The sequence below is a fragment of the Medicago sativa genome, chromosome 2, assembly GCF_051527215.1.
Source record: "Medicago sativa cultivar Bolivia chromosome 2, Bolivia_mono, whole genome shotgun sequence".
NCBI lineage: Eukaryota > Viridiplantae > Streptophyta > Magnoliopsida > Fabales > Fabaceae > Medicago > Medicago sativa.
In genome coordinates this window covers 69,003,255-69,023,930 of record NC_140750.1, presented here as the reverse complement: position 1 = coordinate 69,023,930, position 20,676 = coordinate 69,003,255, and the positions used below count along the sequence as shown (strand labels likewise).

The window sequence follows — 20,676 nt, the reverse complement described above, 5'->3', positions numbered from 1 at the left end:
TTTCTTAATTTGTTTTTTAATATGCGCTCAGTGTAACACAGTTTTATGACATCCAATTGCAATCATGTATTCTGTCAAATTGCCTTACTTGACCACAATTTTGCTGTTTTTTGCGTTTAAAATGTTTGTTGAGTGGGGTTGAGATTGGAGAGTTGAGGTTGAGGTTGGTGGTGTTAGGAGTTGGGACTAGAATCAAAGGAACGGAAATCGGTAATAAATTATTATATTATTCATATTTATTTAATGTTAGTCTAATAGACTTTTAATAGGTTAGTTAAGGGGAGTGGATCTTCTCCCGTGGGGATCCCTCCTGTTTTTTTTTCAGTGCCACTCTTCTTTTTTGATATTTCAAACACATTATTTCATTTATTTAATGGAGGGTTTTGATTACACATGAGAGAAAACCACATGAGACAATCTCCTCCCCTAGTTAAGTAGGTTAGTTTAATAGACATTTAATAGGCTTTTCTAAGGAAATGAAATGTTTTTTTGTGTGAAGTTAAATAGACTTTTAAGTAGGCTGTTTGATTTATGGCCAATGACTTAATCTTTTTAGTTAAGCAGACTTTTAAAAAAAGTCTAAACCTCCACTAGTTAAGGAAAATACATGTTATGTTGCAAGCTAAGTCGTAGATCTGTAGTGTAAGTTGACATGACCTATTTTCATCCATACGTTGAGTAATCATAGACTACTCCATCTTACAATATGTCATTTTGTTAAAGATTTCTTTTTCCATTATACCTTTTTAATATATTATTTCAGTTATAGTAGTTTTTAGATTATTGTTCACCTTTTTAATCTATTGCTAGCGTTCAGATTCTCTACTCTTTCATTGCGCTAATGCTAATAAATTATGAACAATAGTTTTTATGAAATTTTGATTTTTTCTTTTTTGATTAAAATTAGATGTACATATAATAGATATTTTTCACTTTCATATTGTAACAAGAGTTGGTTTAACACTGCAATATTGCACATGTTAAAATAATTAAAAATAATAACTTTTTATCGAAAACAACAATTATTTATTAAAAATTTATATTTATATATTTAATATGAAATACACAAATTTTACTACAATTATACTACTTTAAACTTTTTTTTTGAAGAAACTATATTAACCCACACAAATTGACACCGGGAGAATCAAACCTGAGACTTTATGGAGAACTCAAGTGGGTTACTTTAAACTTTTTAACACGTTCTAACTTGTACATGATAGAAAAATCATTGTAACAAACTATACTTATTTTTTTCAATATACCAACAATATAACAAATATAATATAAATTCTAATCTTTTTGAATGACACAGACAAAACAATATTCTTATAGTCGATTTTGTTTAAGGGTATAATTGGAAGTGAAAAAGACAACCCAATATTCCTTTTATATATAACTAGGATTACTCTCATCAAAGATATATAAATCAAAATCTAAACTAATTATTCTAGCAAAATAATCGGAACAAATTGTTTTCTTGTCCATAAAGCTAGCAACCCCCAAACGAAATTCTTTCCTCATCATCTATAAATAGGGTTTTGCATCCATATGAAAAAAAGTGCACAAAAGGAGCAAAGAAGTTAAGCTTTCGACAGAAAAGAAATAACTATGTCTTCTTCAATCTCTACACAGTCAGGTATGTTTTATGAAAGTTACTGCTACCATAATTTAAACTATCGATGAGAATCATGCATAATCGACTGTGCTCTATTTATGTTTTCAAGTTTGTGTTTGTTAATCATTAAAAAAAAAAAAAAAGTATGATGGTTATATATAATTTAAATTTTTAAGATTTTTTTTGGTAGAAATTTAAATTTTTAAGATAATTGCTTACCTTTTAATTTATTAATTGATTTACGAGTACTCGGATTTTATGAATATGTCAGTATTTTTTGTACACCTGTAATTTAAACTCTTGATGAGAATCATGCTTTGTGTATGTATAGAATTGTAAATAATTTTATTTTATGCATCATATACATATATCTTATCTAATGTTTTATTCACATTGTTTGGAACCAGCACGCTACCATTATGGATTGTCTGCACAATACAAAGAGCAATATGAATACCTTAGAAGTATGAACTACAATCTAGAGGTGCAACGCCCCAAGCTCAAGCCCGCTGATCGACTAGTTTTTCACATCAATGTTCTATCACATTCAGTTGATTCTAACTCAGTTACGCACCTTAACACCTTATTCCATGATTATGAAGAAGTGAGTTGCAAAAGGTTTTTCCAACAGGGTCAAGATTCAATTCGGTGTATCTTGTACCACCATGACTTTCCCTATGAATCACTTGAGGAACTGTCACGAAGACTTGTGCCTGAAGTTCATGAATATTTTGATTTCGATGAGAGATTATTTGATTCTGATCTTGATGATGGAGTCAAATAATCACAAAGGCTTTGCTACCTCAACCTTTCCATACACTCTTATCCAAGTTGGGATTGGTAGATATTTACCATCCTCCAACTCGTGGGAGGCTATTGCATAGTGAAGACATTAGTGATAATAAATCCTAGATATAGAGATAACTTGTTATACAAATTATCAGTTAGTTACATTTACCTAACTGTGTTAGAGTGATTGTTAGCATATAGTTAGTGTAGCATAATTCCTATAGTATTTCACCTCTCCTATATAAGTTGTACTATCACTTTGATCACACTTAATGAGAATTGATTCATTCCATTTGTTCCTTCATAATAAATATCAAATATTTTGGCCCTGTTTAATAGGTTCAACCATTAATTTGAAATCTTTGATATTGTAAGAAAAACCATAATATTTATAGGGTTTTTAAGATATATTTTAATCTTAATATAACGTATTCAGAGTTTATTTAAAAATAATTCATCTATATATTTGTAAAGCCCATAATTTTTCTCTCATATCTTTATGGCAAATAATACCAATTACAAATACATCTGCTACCCAAAGGAAATACAAGATAACTAAAGAGAATAGGACTAGAGAGAAACAAATTAAAATCTTTAAATTAAGGAAAATTATGAATTAAGGAAAGTCAGTAATACCAATTAAAAATCTGCTACCCAAAAAATGTGACAAAAGAGAAACAAATTTAAAATTACAAATTAAGAAAAATCACATATACCAATTATAAATACACATACTATCCAAAGAATATGACTAAAGAGAAACATATTTAAAACTGCAAATTAAGGAAAATAACAAATTAAGAATAAAAAATAATAATTACAAATACAATTGCTACCCAAAGAAAAAAGTCAAACTTCAATGTTAACTTTTTTTTAATCAAAAAGTTCCATGTGTTACAAGCCATATAAAAAGCTCCACATAGTTTTTTTTTAATCTAAACTTTCATAGGGTGTTTTGTCAAAAAAAAAAACTTTCACGGGGTTTTAAACTACATACATTTTTTTTTGCAAATTAATAAGCATCTAATTTTGGAGGTTGCAGGACAAATTGGAGGACAATTTCCACTTGTGCGCCTCCATTGAGGGGTGGACAAATGGGTTACACCCGCCTGAACCCGACTGACCCATGAGAAAAAAGGAGAAATGGACGGGTCAAAACGGGTTGGGCGGTTTCGCGGGCTGAAGAAGAGGTTTAGGATGGGTTTTGGCGGTCGGTTCCGGGTTTGGAAATTATCACTGTTGAAAACTGCAACCGACCCGTATGTTAGGAATTAGGATAACATGTGTCTTGTAAATGTATGGGCCAACCTAGTTAGGCCCAAATAATTTCAGCATTTTCCAACCTAACCCAACACAAACAACCTTTAGTATAAATATTAAAATTACCAACTCCCAAGCCCTAGTTTCATTCATCAAGCTGCGGCTGTTTCTCCATCCTCTTCAGTTCACTGCTTATTCATGGTTGTTTTGTGTGGAGATTCCCTTCTAGTCACTTTTATTTGTTTAACAATACACTAAAAGGCCAAACCAGCATAAAAGATTCTCCCCTTCCCCTTGTAATTTCTGGAACATGATGAAATATTTGTATCTATACCAGATCTATCTTCATGCACATAAACTTGAATTTCTTCTATATAGATATACACTTTATTATAACTCGATATTTTTTCTTGTCTGATTTGAGATTTTTTGGATCTGGGTTGTAACTTGAATGAAACCACCCGTCTGACCTGCAACTTGACAGAACCACCGTCTGCAAAAAACGAAGCTGGAAATGGAGGACAACAGAGTGGTGTTTGTAGCCCGTCGGTTTAGTCTATTCCATAATTTGTGTCCGAATCCCGTCCGGAACCGTCTGCTGTCCAGGCCTACCTCTACAACAAAATTTCAACACAAAGTCAATATGGCTAGGTTTCCTCTTTTTTCTTCTTCTTTTTTTTTCTTTATATTTTTTTGGTGGTGATTTTAACTTCTTTATATGATTCAATAGTTGTAGTTGTTATATGATTCAGTATATTATTTTTTGTTTTTGTTGTTATTAGAATAAATAGTTGATGATGTGTGTGATTGGATTCTATGGTTTTATGTGTAATACTCTGGGGTGTATATAAACTCTGATGTGTATTATACTACTTCGAGTGAAATTTTGTTTTGCAAATATTTTCTTTTTATAAATTCTATTTGGGATGTCACCATTTGTGAGGCGAAGGATTAGTCTTAGTCTCAATATTAGTGGGTGTATTCTCTTGGTTTAAATAGATTGCATCACTGAGTGTAAGATTAGTCTTGAGATTCAACTTTAGTAGGAATCTAACATATGTTCAAAGTATTAACAAGCTATTAGCCGGGGCTGATCTTGGTGTAGGATCAAACGATGTATATATTTGAAATAGGAAACTCTTTTGTAGTTGAATTGTTGTATGATTGTTATTTTATTTTATTATTGCTCTTTGTGATTATGGTGTAATTTAGATTGATTGTTTTGATTGCAGTTATATTGAAATTGTGTTGGGATGAAATGTACAAACATGTTAAAAATATAGTTCCAAAAACAAAAGTAGATCTAAAAGTAAATGTCTAGGGAAAAATGCGTAAAACCAAAATTAAAAAAGTGTGATGAGTACAAAAAGACTAATTTAGTTGGCGACATTGTGAATTCTGAACCAAGGCAAAGTAAAATAGAGGGTATGAAGAATGTTTCAAATAATATGATGATGGGAAGTCTAACATTTTTGATAGAGAAAAAGAGAAGAGGATACAAATTAATGACGAGTTAGACTCTTTAAACTCTTGAAAAGACGAGGAGCTAGAATTTTCATTGTGAAATTCCCAACTCGTTCACTATCCACTACAATTTGGGGAAGGCACCTCAAAACCTTTTCAAGAGGAACTAATTCAAGGCCCCAACTGAATATTGAGGAAGACATTGAAGAAAATTCATTAGAAGATTTTAACATCCTCCAAATAATATGGAAGTAAATACTCGTAATCTTAGTGCATGTTTGGTTTGGTGCAAGAATTGTCAAAATTACATTGATTTTATCAAAATCACTGTGAATTTGACAATTCTAGCACCAAACTGCACGAAGAAAATAATTTTAGAAAGTGAGTACTATAAGTTACGAGTATTTACTTAGATATTGTTTGGTGGGATGTTAAAACCTTCCAATGAATTTTATATAAATACTTCCTCAATATTGAGTTAGGGCCTTGAATTAGTTCCCTCTTGAAAAAGTTTTGAGGCACCATTCCCGAATTGTAGTGTATATTGAAAGAGTTGGGAAATTTTGTAATGCAAATCCTAGCTCCCTGTCTTCCCAAGAGGATAAAGAGTCTAAATCCTCATTAGTTTGAATCCTCTTCTCTCTTCCTTTATCAAGAATGTTAGACTCGACATCATCATTATTATTCGAAACATTCTTCATACCCTCTATTTTACTTTGTCTTGGTTCAAAAATCATAATGCCGCCAACTAAATTAGTATTTTTGTACTCATCGCATCACTACCTTTTCTAATTTGGGTTTTACACATTTTTCCGTTGACATTTGCTTTTGGGTCTTCTTTTGTTTTTGGAACTATAATTTCCCTACCTTTTGTTTTTGAAAGAGTTTTACAAAAAGCAAATATTTCCAAAACAAAATTTTGCACGGAAAAGTATATTACATCAAAATTTATATTCTCACCAATGTTGTACACACAAAAACTCTAGAGTCCAATCACACGCATCAACAAAATAGTTCGTTCACATCCCATGATGCATTTTTCTATCATCTATTAAATCTTTGTAGAAGAGATGATATTTTAGTTATGATGTTGTTGTGAAAATTTATAACTTGTGATTGATATAGTAAATTACAATCTAGTGGCTAATTTATTACAATACTTTTTAAGATTTGCTTTAGATTTAGAATAAATTTTCTGAATATATTTTTCAAAAATATTTCTTTTGCATATTGAAATAGTAACTTCATTTTTTATGAGAAGGCAATCATTACTTATTTTAATTTTTTTTTTTGTAAAAATACAAGAATTTTTCATTATGCATTTTTTTTTTTGAACAAATTGTCATTATGCATTTTTCTAATCTATTAAATCTTTTTAGAAGAGATGATATTTTAGTTCTGATGTTGTAGTGAAACTTTGTAACTTGAGATCAATATAGTAAATGACAATCTAGTGGTTAATTTATTACAATACTTTTGAAGATTTGCTTTAGATTTAGAATAACTTTTCTGAATTTATTTTCCAAAAATATTTCTATTGCATATCGAAATAGTAACTTCATTTTTTATGAGAAGGCAATCATTACTTATTTTAATTTTTTGTAAAAATACAAGAATTTTTCATAAAACGTTAATGAAATTTGTATATGTTCAATAGTTTCCCAAGGAGTTTATTATAACCTAGCAGAAGATTGTATGAAGTATATTTTCTCTAGTGATGGGACCCTATGACATTTGCATGATAAAGAGTCACATGGTATATTTTTAGTCCTTCTGTCCTGCAAATAATTAGAAATTTAGTTCAAGAGGATCTATTGCAAGAACAAGAAGAAATCTACATTTTTTAAACCGAGCAATCAAAACTCAACACTCTCACTTATCATGGTATATTTTTAGTTCTGATATTGATGTGGATGTAAAACTTGTAACATAGGGAATGATTTCTATAGGATTTTTTAAGATATATGTAGTGCAATGATTTATACAGTATTTTTGAAGATATATTATAATATAACTTGTTCTGAATTTATTATACAATTCGAGTAATTAGGGAATCATGGCCACTAGCTAAGAGGATACATTTTACTGTGTTTGGTAATATATTTTTTTACCTGAATAGTCTCAGGTTTCAAGTGTCGCCAATTTGTGAAATAGATTTGGCAACATAATAGTAATTCATGCCATTGCCAATGAACTTAGGGTTGGGATTAAAAAATGGTGAATACTTGCTTTTTATCTTCTCTCCGTCACAATGACTCACTTAAGTTTGTCATCTTCTTATTAGTAAATTAAAATAAACACATATTCTAGAACATGAAAACAAAAAAATGCTTTTGCAGAAACACATCAATATTTGTGTTCCGTTGAGAATGATGAAGTCGATCACTGAAACATTATTTGAATTTCTACATTTTTTGGATGAGAGCTGCTATATGCAGTAAATTTTAACGTCCCGCGAGCACCATGATAACAATTTAACCAATTTTTTGAGGAAAGTTATAATCAGTTACATAGTTCCTTCTTAGCTAGCTCTTCATTCATAGTGTTTCTTGGAAATTATAGATTAAGTTGTTCTTGAGGCCTAAAAATGTAGGAGGATGATAAAAACAAGGGGAAAAGGATGATCAGTTCCACTACTGATCAGAAAGATGATGTAGCAATGAATGAAGCCGGTGGCACAAAAATGGAGGAGGATCATAAGAACAAGGCAGCTGCAAAGATGATCAGTTCAACTACTGATCATCAGAAAGAGGGTGGTGATGACGATGTAGCGATGAATGAAGGCAGCACTAGTAGTGATTCTTCAACATTGCCATCCAAAAAGACAAAAGATGGACCTTCCGAAACTGAAACAACTTCTGAAGAAACTTCTTCCAAGAAAAGAAAAGGACAACCTTCTGGTTCTTACTCTGTGGGGAAATTAACCTTACATTTGAATGCTGGCGAGGTATAGCATAAATTAACCAATCTATCTTATAATATACAGTATACTATATTAAAAGCTCTTTTTCTTCATAATCTGTGTGTGTATTTATTTGTTTATTTCAACTTCCTATATGCAGGGAGAATTTCAGATACTTTCTTTATCTGGATCACGTCTCGTTGGTGACGATGGTTGCATTGTCGTGAAAATGCAATGTGCTCCTTTATGTTGACCGACGATAAGGGAAAGACTTCTGGAAATATTCCTGTTAATTCCCCCATAGTGGCCGGCTCTGTTGATGTAAGCAAATCATATTTAATTTATGGAATGAGTAGAACCGACATGTGAGACTTTATATTCAAAATGGTAGAACCGACATAAACTTTAATCAGTAATAAATAGTGTTAAAATGGAATGGTAGAGAAATAGACAGTCATCTGTTTTATTAAAGTGAGGAACTGTGAATTAACAATTTTATCTCTTGGTTAATCGGATTATTGCGGCCAGTTTCAAGCAAGGGGTACCTAAAATCTTCTGCTGGAGAAAGAGAAGAAATCTGCTGGAGAATCTTCTGCTGCGGCTCAAGATGGTAATTCAGATTTGAAAAAGGTTATTAAAGAAGAAGCTTCTAAAATGTCATTAGAAGGACAAACGAGTCGCATTTTGCCAAAAACTCCATCAGCTGCAGATGGAAACATGAATCCAGGAAATTATATTCCAAAAGCTGTAATTGTTTCCTTTTGTTTTAGTTGTTTATAGGAATTTAATTCCCAAGCTATGCTACACTTTTATGCCATCTATTAATTTGTCGTAGAAGAAATGATGATATACTTCAGGTTTCTCTTGTTGAGTAAAGTGGATTAAAGATGATATTTCAGTTTTGAATAATTTTGAGACTTTTTTTTTTTTTTTTGATAAAGCTAAAAATTCAATAAATGTTGTCAGGTGCAGCCTGAACCTCATACAAAAAGTCTCAGAAACAAATCCAACAAAAAGAAACAAATCCAACAAAAAGAAACAAACCCTCCTAAAACAGCAAGGAGGGAAGAAAAACAGCTAAAGCATAGAAAATCCAGAGAAGACAATTCCCCTAAAATTCCAAAAGATGCACTTCATGCTTGGTCCTTAAGGCGAACACTAGTCTTCTTATGTCTAGTTGAAACTCTGACAGAACTGTTACCATCTAAGGTTTTAGCAGCTTTCTTCCAGCCTTTCCTGCCTGGTTTAATAAAACCATCTTCATGAGAATGTTGCAGAAGGTACTGGTCAGCAGTTTCCTTTAAATTGGCTAGGGTACCAGCTGTGTCTATATCATGCTCCAATGAGCTTTGACCATTGCTCTTGTGAGCCTCATGGTCAGTATCAGGTTCTAGTGTGCCATCAGTAGTATCAGTGTCCTCATCCCCCCAATACTTACTCAAGATTTTACCATCTTTCAAACAGGCAGCAGACAAATTCTTAGGGCCAGCAGTGAAGTGAATCTTTCTCTTGTCTTGCCCTAAAATCTCATCATTAGTAGGGATGGGAGAAATGATAGGCTGTAGTGTCAAATTATCATGAAAAATAGGATCCCTAGCAACACCATTAGCAGTGTCCTTACTTGAGTTCAAAGCAACAGGTTGAGAGTTCTTTTTGACCAAGTTACCAAGATCCTCTATGTTTGTGCTTTGAGCCAAGGTCACCTTCTCTGGGGAATTTTCTTCCACATTTGGATTTTTAGCCATTTGCATATCGAGTATAGTGTGAGTAGATTCCAAGTCATTTGGGATAGCCTCCCCTATTACCTGCTCAGTATCTGTCTCAAGCAACTCAAAAGAGTTGCGAAGTGTGAGATTGTCTGCATTGTGCTGAGCACTAACAGTTACATGATTGTCATCAAGAATGAGTTCAACTTCAGTGGTACTATCTTGTGGTATATCTCCTTCCTCACAACCATGCACTGGGCCCTTCATTTTGAGACTTTAGGGGCACACGGTAATTAGTCTTAAGGGACTCTCATGTTCTAAAGCATGAAATTTGGACTAATATTGACATAGCACGCAATTCTGTTGTTAGTATATAAGTAGAAATTGAGCTTAAAAATGTGTTTCAGGTAACTTGAAAACATTGCTCTAGTAATCTGACCCTATATATGATCCATGCTGGAGGTATGCATGGCTTTGTAAACTAATAGAATTATCCGATTTCACTATAGCCAAACAAATCATCAAGCACGAGTAAAACCAATGCAGTAGTTAACAAAAGCTGAAACTGTGAATAGCAAATATATTAGTAGTTCAGTAAAAGACTAAATGCTACTTAAATAGCTTTTGGTCATATCAGCTTCACTTCATATTTATACAGAAGAATGCAACAGAGCTAGAGCCGAAATCTTAAATTGCAATGTTGTTCAAGTTGACAAACACTAGAAAAAATTGATCTTGATTATTGCTCATTCTTATTACTACTACTATAATATAAAAAATAATTCTAATCACTAATTCACACACAAATTCACTGAAACTGAATGTAACTAAAAGTGTAGAGAGGATGATGTAGATTCTGTATTTTTATGCTTGTATCTTGATGATCTAGAATGCAAGAAATAGAATGACTCGCTTGAATTTCTTGTCTGCTTCATTGGTCTAAGAGTACAGACAATGCTTATGTGGTTATAAAAATAGACTCTAAAAAGAGACAGAAAGAAACAGTTATGTATCAGAAAAATAATTTTCAAATTAAACCTGAATTTAAAGAATTTTTGAAACCATCAGAAAAAAGACCTTAAAGAATTTTCAAATGGTTAACAGTTATTGATTTGTTGGAACTTTTCAGTTATGGTAGTTGATTAGTTAGAAGAAGTTAGTTATAACCAGTTAGTTACATAATTCCTTCTTAGCTTGCTCTTCATTCATTCTATAAATATAACTCCTTGTGTACATACAAATCAAATCCATCTCTCTCTCTCTCTCTCTCTCTCTCTCTCTCTCTCTCTCTCTCTCTCTCTCTCTCTCTTTCTCTCTCATTCTCACTCTTCACATTTCCACAGTTACTTTCTTGATTTTGATTCTTCTTGTGACCAAAAAATGGAAAACGAGACACAAAAGATGATCAGTTCCACTACTGATCAGAAAGATGATGCAGCAATGAATGTGGGAGGCACTGGTAGTGATTCTTCAACTACTGATCAGAAAGAGGCTAGTGGTGGTGATCATGCAGCAATGAATCTGGGAGGCGCAAAAATGGAGGAGGATCATCAGAAAGAAAGTGGCGATGATGATGTTGCATTGATTGAGGGAGGCACCGGCAGTGATTCTTCAACTTCTCATCAGAAAGATGTTAGTAGTGGTGATGATGTATCATTGAGTGATTCTTCAACATTGCTGTTACCAAAGAAGAGAAAATCAGAATGGGTTCTTGCAGAAACTTCTTCCAAGAAAAGAAATGGAAGCCCTCCCGACGAGGTGCATACGATGAATTTGGATGCTGGCGAGGTACATAACATTTATCAATCTTCACATTTCATTGACTAAATATTAAATGGTTTTTGAATTAATTAATTATTTTGCAGGATGTGGTGGATGCTATGTACCTACTATCTCAGAAATATGATCATCGTAGATTTGTTAATGTAATTTCTGTGACCGGTTCTGTATCAGACGTTTCAATTCATGATGAGTTCGGTGTTTACACGCGCGAGGTAATTAAATCAAGCTCCAAACCTCAGTAAATTAAAATTTGAATCTTATAATATGTATTATGTAAAATTCTTTTTCTCTTGCATAGTATTATTTATTCATTTGCTTGTTTCAATTTCCTATATGTAGGGAGTATTTGAGATAACTTCTTTATCTCTATCATGTCTCACTGATGAAGATGGTCGTCATTGTCGCAAACATGCAACATGTTCCATTTCTTTGACCAATGATAATGGAAAACCTTTTGAAAGTGAAACCGTGAATTCCTTTGTAGCACAAAGTCCTATTAAAGTAAGAAAATCATCTTAACAATCTTGAATTTATTTACCATTGATTGAAATTCATGTCTGAAATCTTGAATCATCTTACAATTGGTAGAACTTACATAAATTTCTCCTTGGTAATAAATAAATTTAAAAAGAGAGTATTAGAGAAAGTTGCACACATTACGTTTTATTAAAAGTGAGTAACTTCTTTATCTATTGGTTAATTAGATTACTGCGGCCGCTTCTGTGGAACAAAAGAAGAAATCAGCTGGAGAATCTTCTTCTGCTGCTGCTGAAGATGGTAATTCAGATTCCAAAAAGGCCATTGAAGAATTAGAATCTTTGCCAACAACTTCGCCGACTGCAGATGGAAACATAAATCCGGCAACAACTAGTGCAACAAATGATCAGGACAAAAAGTCTCCTTCTGAATAGGACATTTGGAGTCCTATTCGCAATTAGTTTTGTTGTAGAGGCTGTGCAAGGATTCAGGAAATGATTCCGAAAGACATAATTGTTTTCTTTTCTTTTAGTTGTTTTTAGGAAGGATGATTAGGAATTTAATTTTCATGCCATGATGCAATTAATATACTGTCATCTACTAATTCCTTGTAGAAGAGATGATGATATATTTCAGGTTTCTCTTGTTAACTAAACATTATCATATTGCAGTTTTCAATAATTCTGACACTTAAGCAGTCTATGTGAAATTTGTAACATGGGATATTGCCATATGAAATATTTGAGTCTTTTATGATTATGCTACTCTATATACAGTGAACAGATTTCTTATAGTATTTTGTATGATATATTTTAATTTTAAGACAATTTTGTTTTTAATTTATTTTAAAAATAATCCATTTGATTGTTACTTGCTGAGGTTGCACAGAAGTAGTAATTGTGCAACTCCTAGTTATGAAATCATGGCCACAAAACAGGATAGACATGACTGTGTATTGGTCATTTACACTGTCTCAGGGGGAACTCTCATTCATGAAACCATTAAATTATGCAATTCAGTTGTCAGTACATATACAAATAACAACATAACCAGTTGAGTTAGACCATACATACTTATATCTTCTCTCATCAACAAATTATTAAGATACTATTGACAAAATAGTTGATGTTGCAAAGAATTTTAAAATGGCAATTAAATAAAAGCAAATAGTTCATCCAGCATGTGCTCATTAATCATGTTTGTTTTTAAGGAACTTCAAGACATGTAAGTCAACCAGCATGTGCTCATTAGTAGGAGCATCTAGAAATTGACTTACCTTACTTATTGCATAAGCTAGTTATGGTCTTGAATGAGTGAGATAATGCAATTTTCCAATTAGTCTTCTGTAAGTTGTTGGCTTAGATAGCAGTTCACCAGAGGATTTTTTGCAATTGCAATTGAGGTTACATAGGAGTGGAGCATGGTTTGTAGCAAGTAAGCCTATTTGATTTTCTAATGGAAATGATGTTGAGATTGAGAATATGATATATGTAAGGAACCATGTGGTCGAGTTTGTGCAGATGAATGAGTAGAATTATGGGAAGTATTTAATTTAGAGGGTGACAAGAGATAATGATGTCATTACTCATCAAGGAATAAATAATCGGGAGAAGCATATGCAATTTTGTTCAATATTATCAGTAGACATTTTGGATTGATGAGGAAAAATATTTTCAAAGAAAACTTCTTTTGAGTGTAAGTCAAATAAGATGTGTCCTTTGACACCAATTTTAAGACCCCAAATAAATGCTTTTTCTTGATCTAGAGTCCAAATTTTTCTATTTGATTGTAAAGTAGAATTAAAAACTAGAGAACCAAAATCTTTAAATAAAGAAATGTTAGGTAAATAGATGAAAAGAATTTGGTCAGGAGACTTTTGAGTTAAGAAAGGTGCTGGCAACAGGGCCGTTCTTACAAAAATGGAGGCTCGACTCTCAAATAAAAATAGGCCCTTTGTTAAAATAAAAATACAATTTTTTATAATGTTTGTTGTTAGAGCTTATTGGAAGAAGAAGAAATAGTATTTAGGATATATAAAAAGAGACTCTATTATGCTGGAAAAAAAAATTAAATGATGAAAAAAACAAAAATCAGCCTTCACGAGAGTTAAACCAAAGTACACAAGTTCAACATCTCCAAGTTTTACCACCTATTAGTTTATATTAAAATTTTCAGTGCATTATATATGAAAAAAAAATAAAAAATTGGGCCCCAAAATTGGGGAGGCCCAACTCAATAGAGCTGTTTGCACCTCCCCAGGGACGGCCCTGGCTGGCAACATATGTATGCTAAGCTAATCAATTACTTGTGCAACAACACTTATTTATACTAAGACAATCAATTACTTGTGCAACAAGTAATTGCCTAACCTGTTATCTAATTACAGTTTAACGTAGAGGCTAAGGGGGTAATTGTTGGCAGTTATAGATGTACTCCCCTTTTCACCAAATTAGCTTCAAAGTCTAGTAAATTTTTCCATTTGATTAACACTTCCTGTATGAGTTGTTGCGGACTACTTTATAATCTTAACAAGGTTTCGTTTGCAGTTCTTGGTAAATATTGAAGATTCACCATAGTGTGACATCTTTCTTCAAAATGCTTAGAAGGTCATGGTTTTAAGTCACTTGTCTTATGATATTACCGGTAAGTCACATTTCCCGTTCATTTTAACTAAAGGATACCCAAACTTTTAAGCCTAGCTTTTAAAACTTATCTTTAACTTCTCAATCTAATACATAACTATAACAGAAATGCGGTAACTTTTATATATGTGATAATCAACAGAAATAAGATAATAGTTTTTTTTATAACTTATAAGACAATTGCTTACCTTTTAATTTATCAATTGCTTTTACTTAAAAAAAAAATGTCTGTACCCTTCAAAAAAATTTGTTTGTAATTCCACTAAAAAACAAACTTTTTGTAAATTTCTTCGGCAACAATTTAGTAACTTATTTGAATAAAAGATTGTATTTCAGGATTGGTCTCTCCGAAGAAATATAAAATCTAAGGGGGGTGTATTTTTTTTTTTTTTTTGAAGAAATCTAAGGGGGGTGTATTGAATTGTGATTTCAAGGGATTTTAAAAGACTTTTTTAAAATAAAAAAAAATCTAAATCTAAACAAATTGTTTTCTTATCAAAAGCAATCCCAAAAATAAACCCCAAAAAGAAACGTTCTCATCATCTATAAATAATATTAATAGAAATAAGATAATGAGTCTGATTAGTAAAATAAAATAAAGATTTTGTTACAGTTTTAAGATAATTACTCACCTTTTAATTTATTATTAATTGATTTGAGTGATATTTAGGATTACTCTCACCAAAGATATATAAAATCAAAATCTAAACTAATTATTCTAGCAAAATATATAATCGGAACAAATTGTTTTCTTTTCCATAAAGCTAGCAATCCCCAAACGAAACTCTCTCCTCATCATCTATAAATAGGGTTTCATCCATATGAAAAAAAAGTGCACAAAAGAAACTAAGGAGATAAAGTTTTCGGAAGAAAAGAAATAACTATGGCTTCTTCAATCTCTACACAGTCAGGTATGTTTTATGAGAATTAGATAAGTGTTTTATGATAATTTTAATGTATATGTATACAATTGTAAATAATTTTATTTTATGCATCACATATACATATGCACATATATATATATATATATATATATAATGTTTTATATTTTTCAGAACCATGTTACTATTATGGATTGCAAGCACATTACCAAGAGCAATATGAATACCTTCGAAGCATGAACCACTCTCTAGAGGTGCAGCGCCCCAAACTTAAGCGCACTGATTGGTTAAATTTTCACATTGACATTCTCTCGCATTCGGTTGATTCTAATTCAGTTTCGCGCCTTAACACTTTACTTCACAATTGTGAAGAAGTGAGCTGCAAAAGGTTCTTTGAAGAGGGTCAAGATTGGTTTCAGTCTATCTTGTTCCACCAATTCATTTCCTCTGATTCACTTGAGCAACTTGCACAAAGACTTGTGCAAGAAGTTCATGAATTGTTTGACTTCGATGAGAGATTATTTGGTTCTAATCATGCCAATGGAGATGGACCTTCCGTTGCTCGGCGGTTCACTTTGCATCTTAGAATTGTCATTGAAATATAATTAGAGATATTAGATATATAGTAGGTACTTTTTCACAAATTTGTGATTATGTTCCTCTTTGATTCCAACATTATTTAATAAATGTTCTTCCTTGAGTTATTGTTATTTTGCTGTTTAATAAGGTTAAACCATTAATCTATGATAGACATCCTCAACATATGAATTTGTATAATTAAAATAAAGTTGTTTGGTAATTATACTTTTTCTCGAATTTTTCTATGAAATCTTTGATCTTGTTTTCTCTACATATTGCAATTGAACTCGGTTAGGGATGACAATGGGTAAGTTCTTGGTAGAATACTATGGTACCTGCTCACATATCGCCATTTAAAAAAAATACTTGTACCTAGACCCATAGATGCGTGAGTAGTAACTTCCATACCTGTATCAATGTCCTCCCATACCTGTTTTCCGCCTTAACAATAGGCAAAAATCCTCCGCGATTTTTTTTCTTATATTTTTAACAGTTTAGGCATGTATCTCCTTTTTCCGTTTAGGTTTTCTATCTTTTAAAATATGCAAAAAAAATTTCCTTTTAACATTTTCTGTTTAAAAACTGTTGATGTGTGTGTTGCAAACCAAAATATTAGACTGACTCAAACATGATTAGGCATCGATCATAGATCTACTTCATGTGCGTATGTGATATTTGTTAGAAATATAGTGTTGATCGATATGGTTTGGTAAGTTTTCTTATGTTACATACCCAATTCCCACATCAAAGAAAAATATGGAGTGTAGGTTGATGATGCATAAAAAACTGACAAAGAGAGAAGAAAAACAATTCAACGCAAGGCAGAAGGAAACGATAGAGAGAAAATAAAGAATTTCTGTTAGTTTTACTTAAGACGACGTGGAAATTATTGAACTACACTCTCCAAATAGTAGGCATATGGGAAAACAAGTAGTTAAGGTTTGAAGAAGTTTTGGCTTGACAACGGGGATTGTTTTAGTGTAAGCCTTAGAGTACAATGATGAGAAGGGTATGTGCTTTCTAACAAATTTTCATGACAAAGTCCTCAATTACAAAAGTTACTGAGAAAAAGAACTATATGATTTATGATTTGACTTCTAAGACTAAAATGATTCTCATGAAAGTCTAAGGAGCTGGTCAAATATCAGATGAGTCGGACTCCATCGTCTATTGCGCCAGACTCCATCATCTATTGCATGATAGACAACAGAAACACAATTGAAATCGACAGTACGTTTACTCTCAGAAAGGAACTCATTATTATTGATGATGACGAACAAGGAATAGAAGGCGGAATTGGATTCAAGCAGGAGAGGGATAAATGCCAAGAAGGAATTCGTTGAGCCAAAAGATGATCAAGAGAAGAAAACCGAGTCCTTAAATACGACAATTAATGAGATAAACAACAATGTGGTGGTTGATAGATTTGGACAGACTTTCTAGACTTAAACATTTGCCTCTAAAGGCTTAGAATCTGTCGGATCTTGTAAGCCATGGTTTGTTAGACAGCAGCAAATCAATGGAAATTGACATTGAATTCCAATATTCATGCTCTCATAAGCAAATGATCAGGACAACTAGTGCAGCAAATGATCAGGACATGTACTCTCCTATTAGAGAGAACACTTGAAATTAAGTATCTAATTTTCAACAAAACTGAAAGTTCTTGATTAGTTTTGTATTGTTAAAAAGAAGTGAAAAAATATTGTTAAGAAATATTATAATTTAAATTCTGGATAATTTTAATGGGTGATATGTATTGTTAACAAAACTTGGTTTATTTTTCTTCAAATTGTTAACAAACAATGAAAATGTTAAAAATGGTTTGCATTTTCAGCTAGCATTTTATCTTCTATTCATCACTTAACTCACATAACACATATTCTAGTAAAATTATTAATAAAATTATTATTTCATTGTTTTTAATATATAAAAAAATCAACAAAAGGATCAACTTGTCACGTTTTGATAGATAAAAGACTTAATAAAAATGTTGTCAAATAGAGGCTATAGTGGTGTTATGGTATAGTTATAATTAGTGAGTTACATTATTCCTTCTTAGCTAGCTCTTCATTCATACTATCAATATAACTCCTGAAGTATATGCAAATTAAATCCATCTCTCTCTCTCTCTCTCTCTCTCTCTCTCTCTCTCTCTCTCTCTCTCTCTCTCTCTCTCTCTCTCCACATTCCATAGTAAATTGCAGCTATTATCAAGGAAACAAAATGAATGAAATGAAATGTTTATTCTCATTATTTACTAAACTATTACAACACTCTTATATATATATAGAGTTTGGTAACAGACTTAACTAACAAAGAAGAAGCTATTAAAAGTACCAAAAAGCCCCTAACAATTACTTGGGCTGCAAGCTATCTAAATTCTTCTGTTCATTCTCTTCTATGTTTAATATCCCCCCACAAGTTGGAGGTTGGTAAATGTTGAGCAACCCCAACTTGGATAAAAGGAGATTAAAGGGTTGAGGAAGCAGTGATTTAGTGAAGAAATCTGCTAGCTGATCTTTGGAAGAAATGGGCAGTAGTTTGAACAAGCCAGCTTGCAACTTTTCCCTGACTATGTGGCAATCAATCTCCAGATGTTTGGTGCGTTCATGGAAGACAGGATTGGCTGCAATGTAGATAGCACTCTGATTATCACAATAGAGCCCATGTGGCTTGATGCATGTGACCTCCAAATCTCTGAGCAGATAGGTAAGCCACTGCAGTTCACATGAAGCAGATGCAAGTGCTCTGTATTCAGCTTCTGAAGATGACCTGGAAACAGTGAGTTGTTTCTTGGTTCTCCATGAAACAAGAGAATTACCAAGGAAGAAACAATGGCCAGATATGGACCTTCTAGTGTCTCTGCAGCCAGCCCAGTCAACATCAGTGTATCCTTTGAGTTGAAGAGATGAACTTCTGGGAAAGAATAAACCTTTACCAGGGCATCCTTTAAGGTATCTTAAAACTCTCATAGCTGCATTATGATGAGTTTGAGTAGGGTTACTAAGGAATTGGCTAAGTTGCTGAGTAATATATGTGATATCAGGTCTTGTTGTATTGAGATACAACAATCTGCCAATTAATCTTCTATAAGCTGAAATGTCAGGAAATGAAGGTGCAGAATCATTATAGAGCTTAATAGAAGGGTCAGAAGGAGTGGAAAGTGGTTTAGACCCAAGTAAACCTGAATCTTCTAAGAGATCAAGGCAATATTTTCTTTGACATAAAGATATGCCAGACTTTGAATGTGCAACCTCCAGGCCCAAAAAATATTTCAGTTGGCCAATGTCTTTGATTTTAAAAGCATCATGAAGAACACTTTTAATCAAAGTAAACTCAGAAAGAGTGTTACCAGCCAAGATCACATCATCAACATAAACCAGTAATATAGTGAAAGAGGAATTGGTGCTCTTAATAAACAAAGAAGCATCAGAAGCTGCTTGTTTGTAACCATTGGAGAGGAGAAGAGTGGTTAACTTCTCATACCACTTTCTACTAGCTTGTTTGAGTCCATATAAAGACTTGGTGAGTTTGCAAACTTGGTTGGGATGAGAGTGAGAGACACCAGGAGGTATTGTCATGTAAACATCTTCCTGTAACTCTCCATGCAGGAATGCATTGTTTACATCAAGTTGATGTAAATGCCAGTGATTGATGGAAGCTAAGGCAATGATGAATCTGACTGTAGTGAATTTGGCTACAGGTGAGTATGTGTCAAAGTAGTCCAGTCCTTCAATCTGGTTGTATCCTTTGGCCACCAATCTTGCTTTGTATCTCTCTATGGATCCATCAGCATTGTGCTTGATTTTGAAGATCCATCTGCACCCTATGGGTTTGACTGCTGGAGGAAGATCAACTATCTGCCAAGTACCAGTTTGTTCAAGAGCAGTAATTTCATTTTGCATGGCTTGCTTCCAACAATCATGTTTAATGGCCTCAGTGTAGGTTTTAGGTTCAGTGTGAGTGGTTATGGACAAAGAAAACAAGGAATGAGAGTTAGATAAATTTGCATATGAATGATAATCAGAAATAGGATATTTACTAGTTAAATGATGTGACTGATTATGAGATGCAGAATGACAAACAAAATCATGTAAATATGCAGTTTATGTTTAGTTCTAGTGGAGGTTCTAATAGGTGGAGGGTTAGGAGGGGTGATAATAGGTAAAGAAGGAGAAACAGGTTCATCAGTAAAAGGTGTTGGAGTGGGGGAAGATGTGAAATACTGCCAATTGGAAGAAAATTGAGTGGGAGGTGAAATGTAAGGCAAAATGTGTTGGAACAAAATGTGTTTAACAATGAACCTTAAAGAGTTTTGATGATAACAAGGTATTAAAAATTGTAAATTGGACTAGCTAATATTTGTTCAAGTGTACAGGACCATAATTATAAAGTTACATCATCATTGGTTCTGAATGAGCAAATAAAGAGCAAAGGAAACAACAAAAATTTGAAGCTTGGACGCTCCTGAAGGCAACTTGTTACTGAAGGGAAAAAGCGCTCCTAAAGTTAAGTCGCTTCTGAAGTAAGGATAGTGCTCCTGAAGTTAAGACGCTTCTGAAGTAAGAATAGT

General features: G+C 32.7%; 2 protein-coding genes across 2 annotated transcripts; both read left to right on the top strand.

Annotated features, from left to right (window-relative positions):
* Positions 1–6,848: 6,848 nt before the first annotated feature.
* LOC146950106 (uncharacterized) lies at positions 6,849–8,893 on the top strand. Its single transcript, XM_085746053.1, has 3 exons — positions 6,849–8,078; positions 8,194–8,354; positions 8,562–8,893. Exons 1-2 carry the CDS (start codon positions 7,752–7,754, stop codon positions 8,284–8,286), a joined length of 420 nt encoding a protein of 139 aa, XP_085602179.1. The 5' UTR covers positions 6,849–7,751; the 3' UTR covers positions 8,287–8,354; positions 8,562–8,893.
* Positions 8,894–15,478: 6,585 nt separating this feature from the next.
* LOC146950105 (uncharacterized) lies at positions 15,479–16,320 on the top strand. The gene is made up of 2 exons (XM_085746057.1): positions 15,479–15,551; positions 15,696–16,320. Exons 1-2 carry the CDS (start codon positions 15,524–15,526, stop codon positions 16,124–16,126), a joined length of 459 nt encoding a protein of 152 aa, XP_085602183.1. The 5' UTR covers positions 15,479–15,523; the 3' UTR covers positions 16,127–16,320.
* The last annotated feature ends 4,356 nt before the right edge of the window (positions 16,321–20,676 follow it).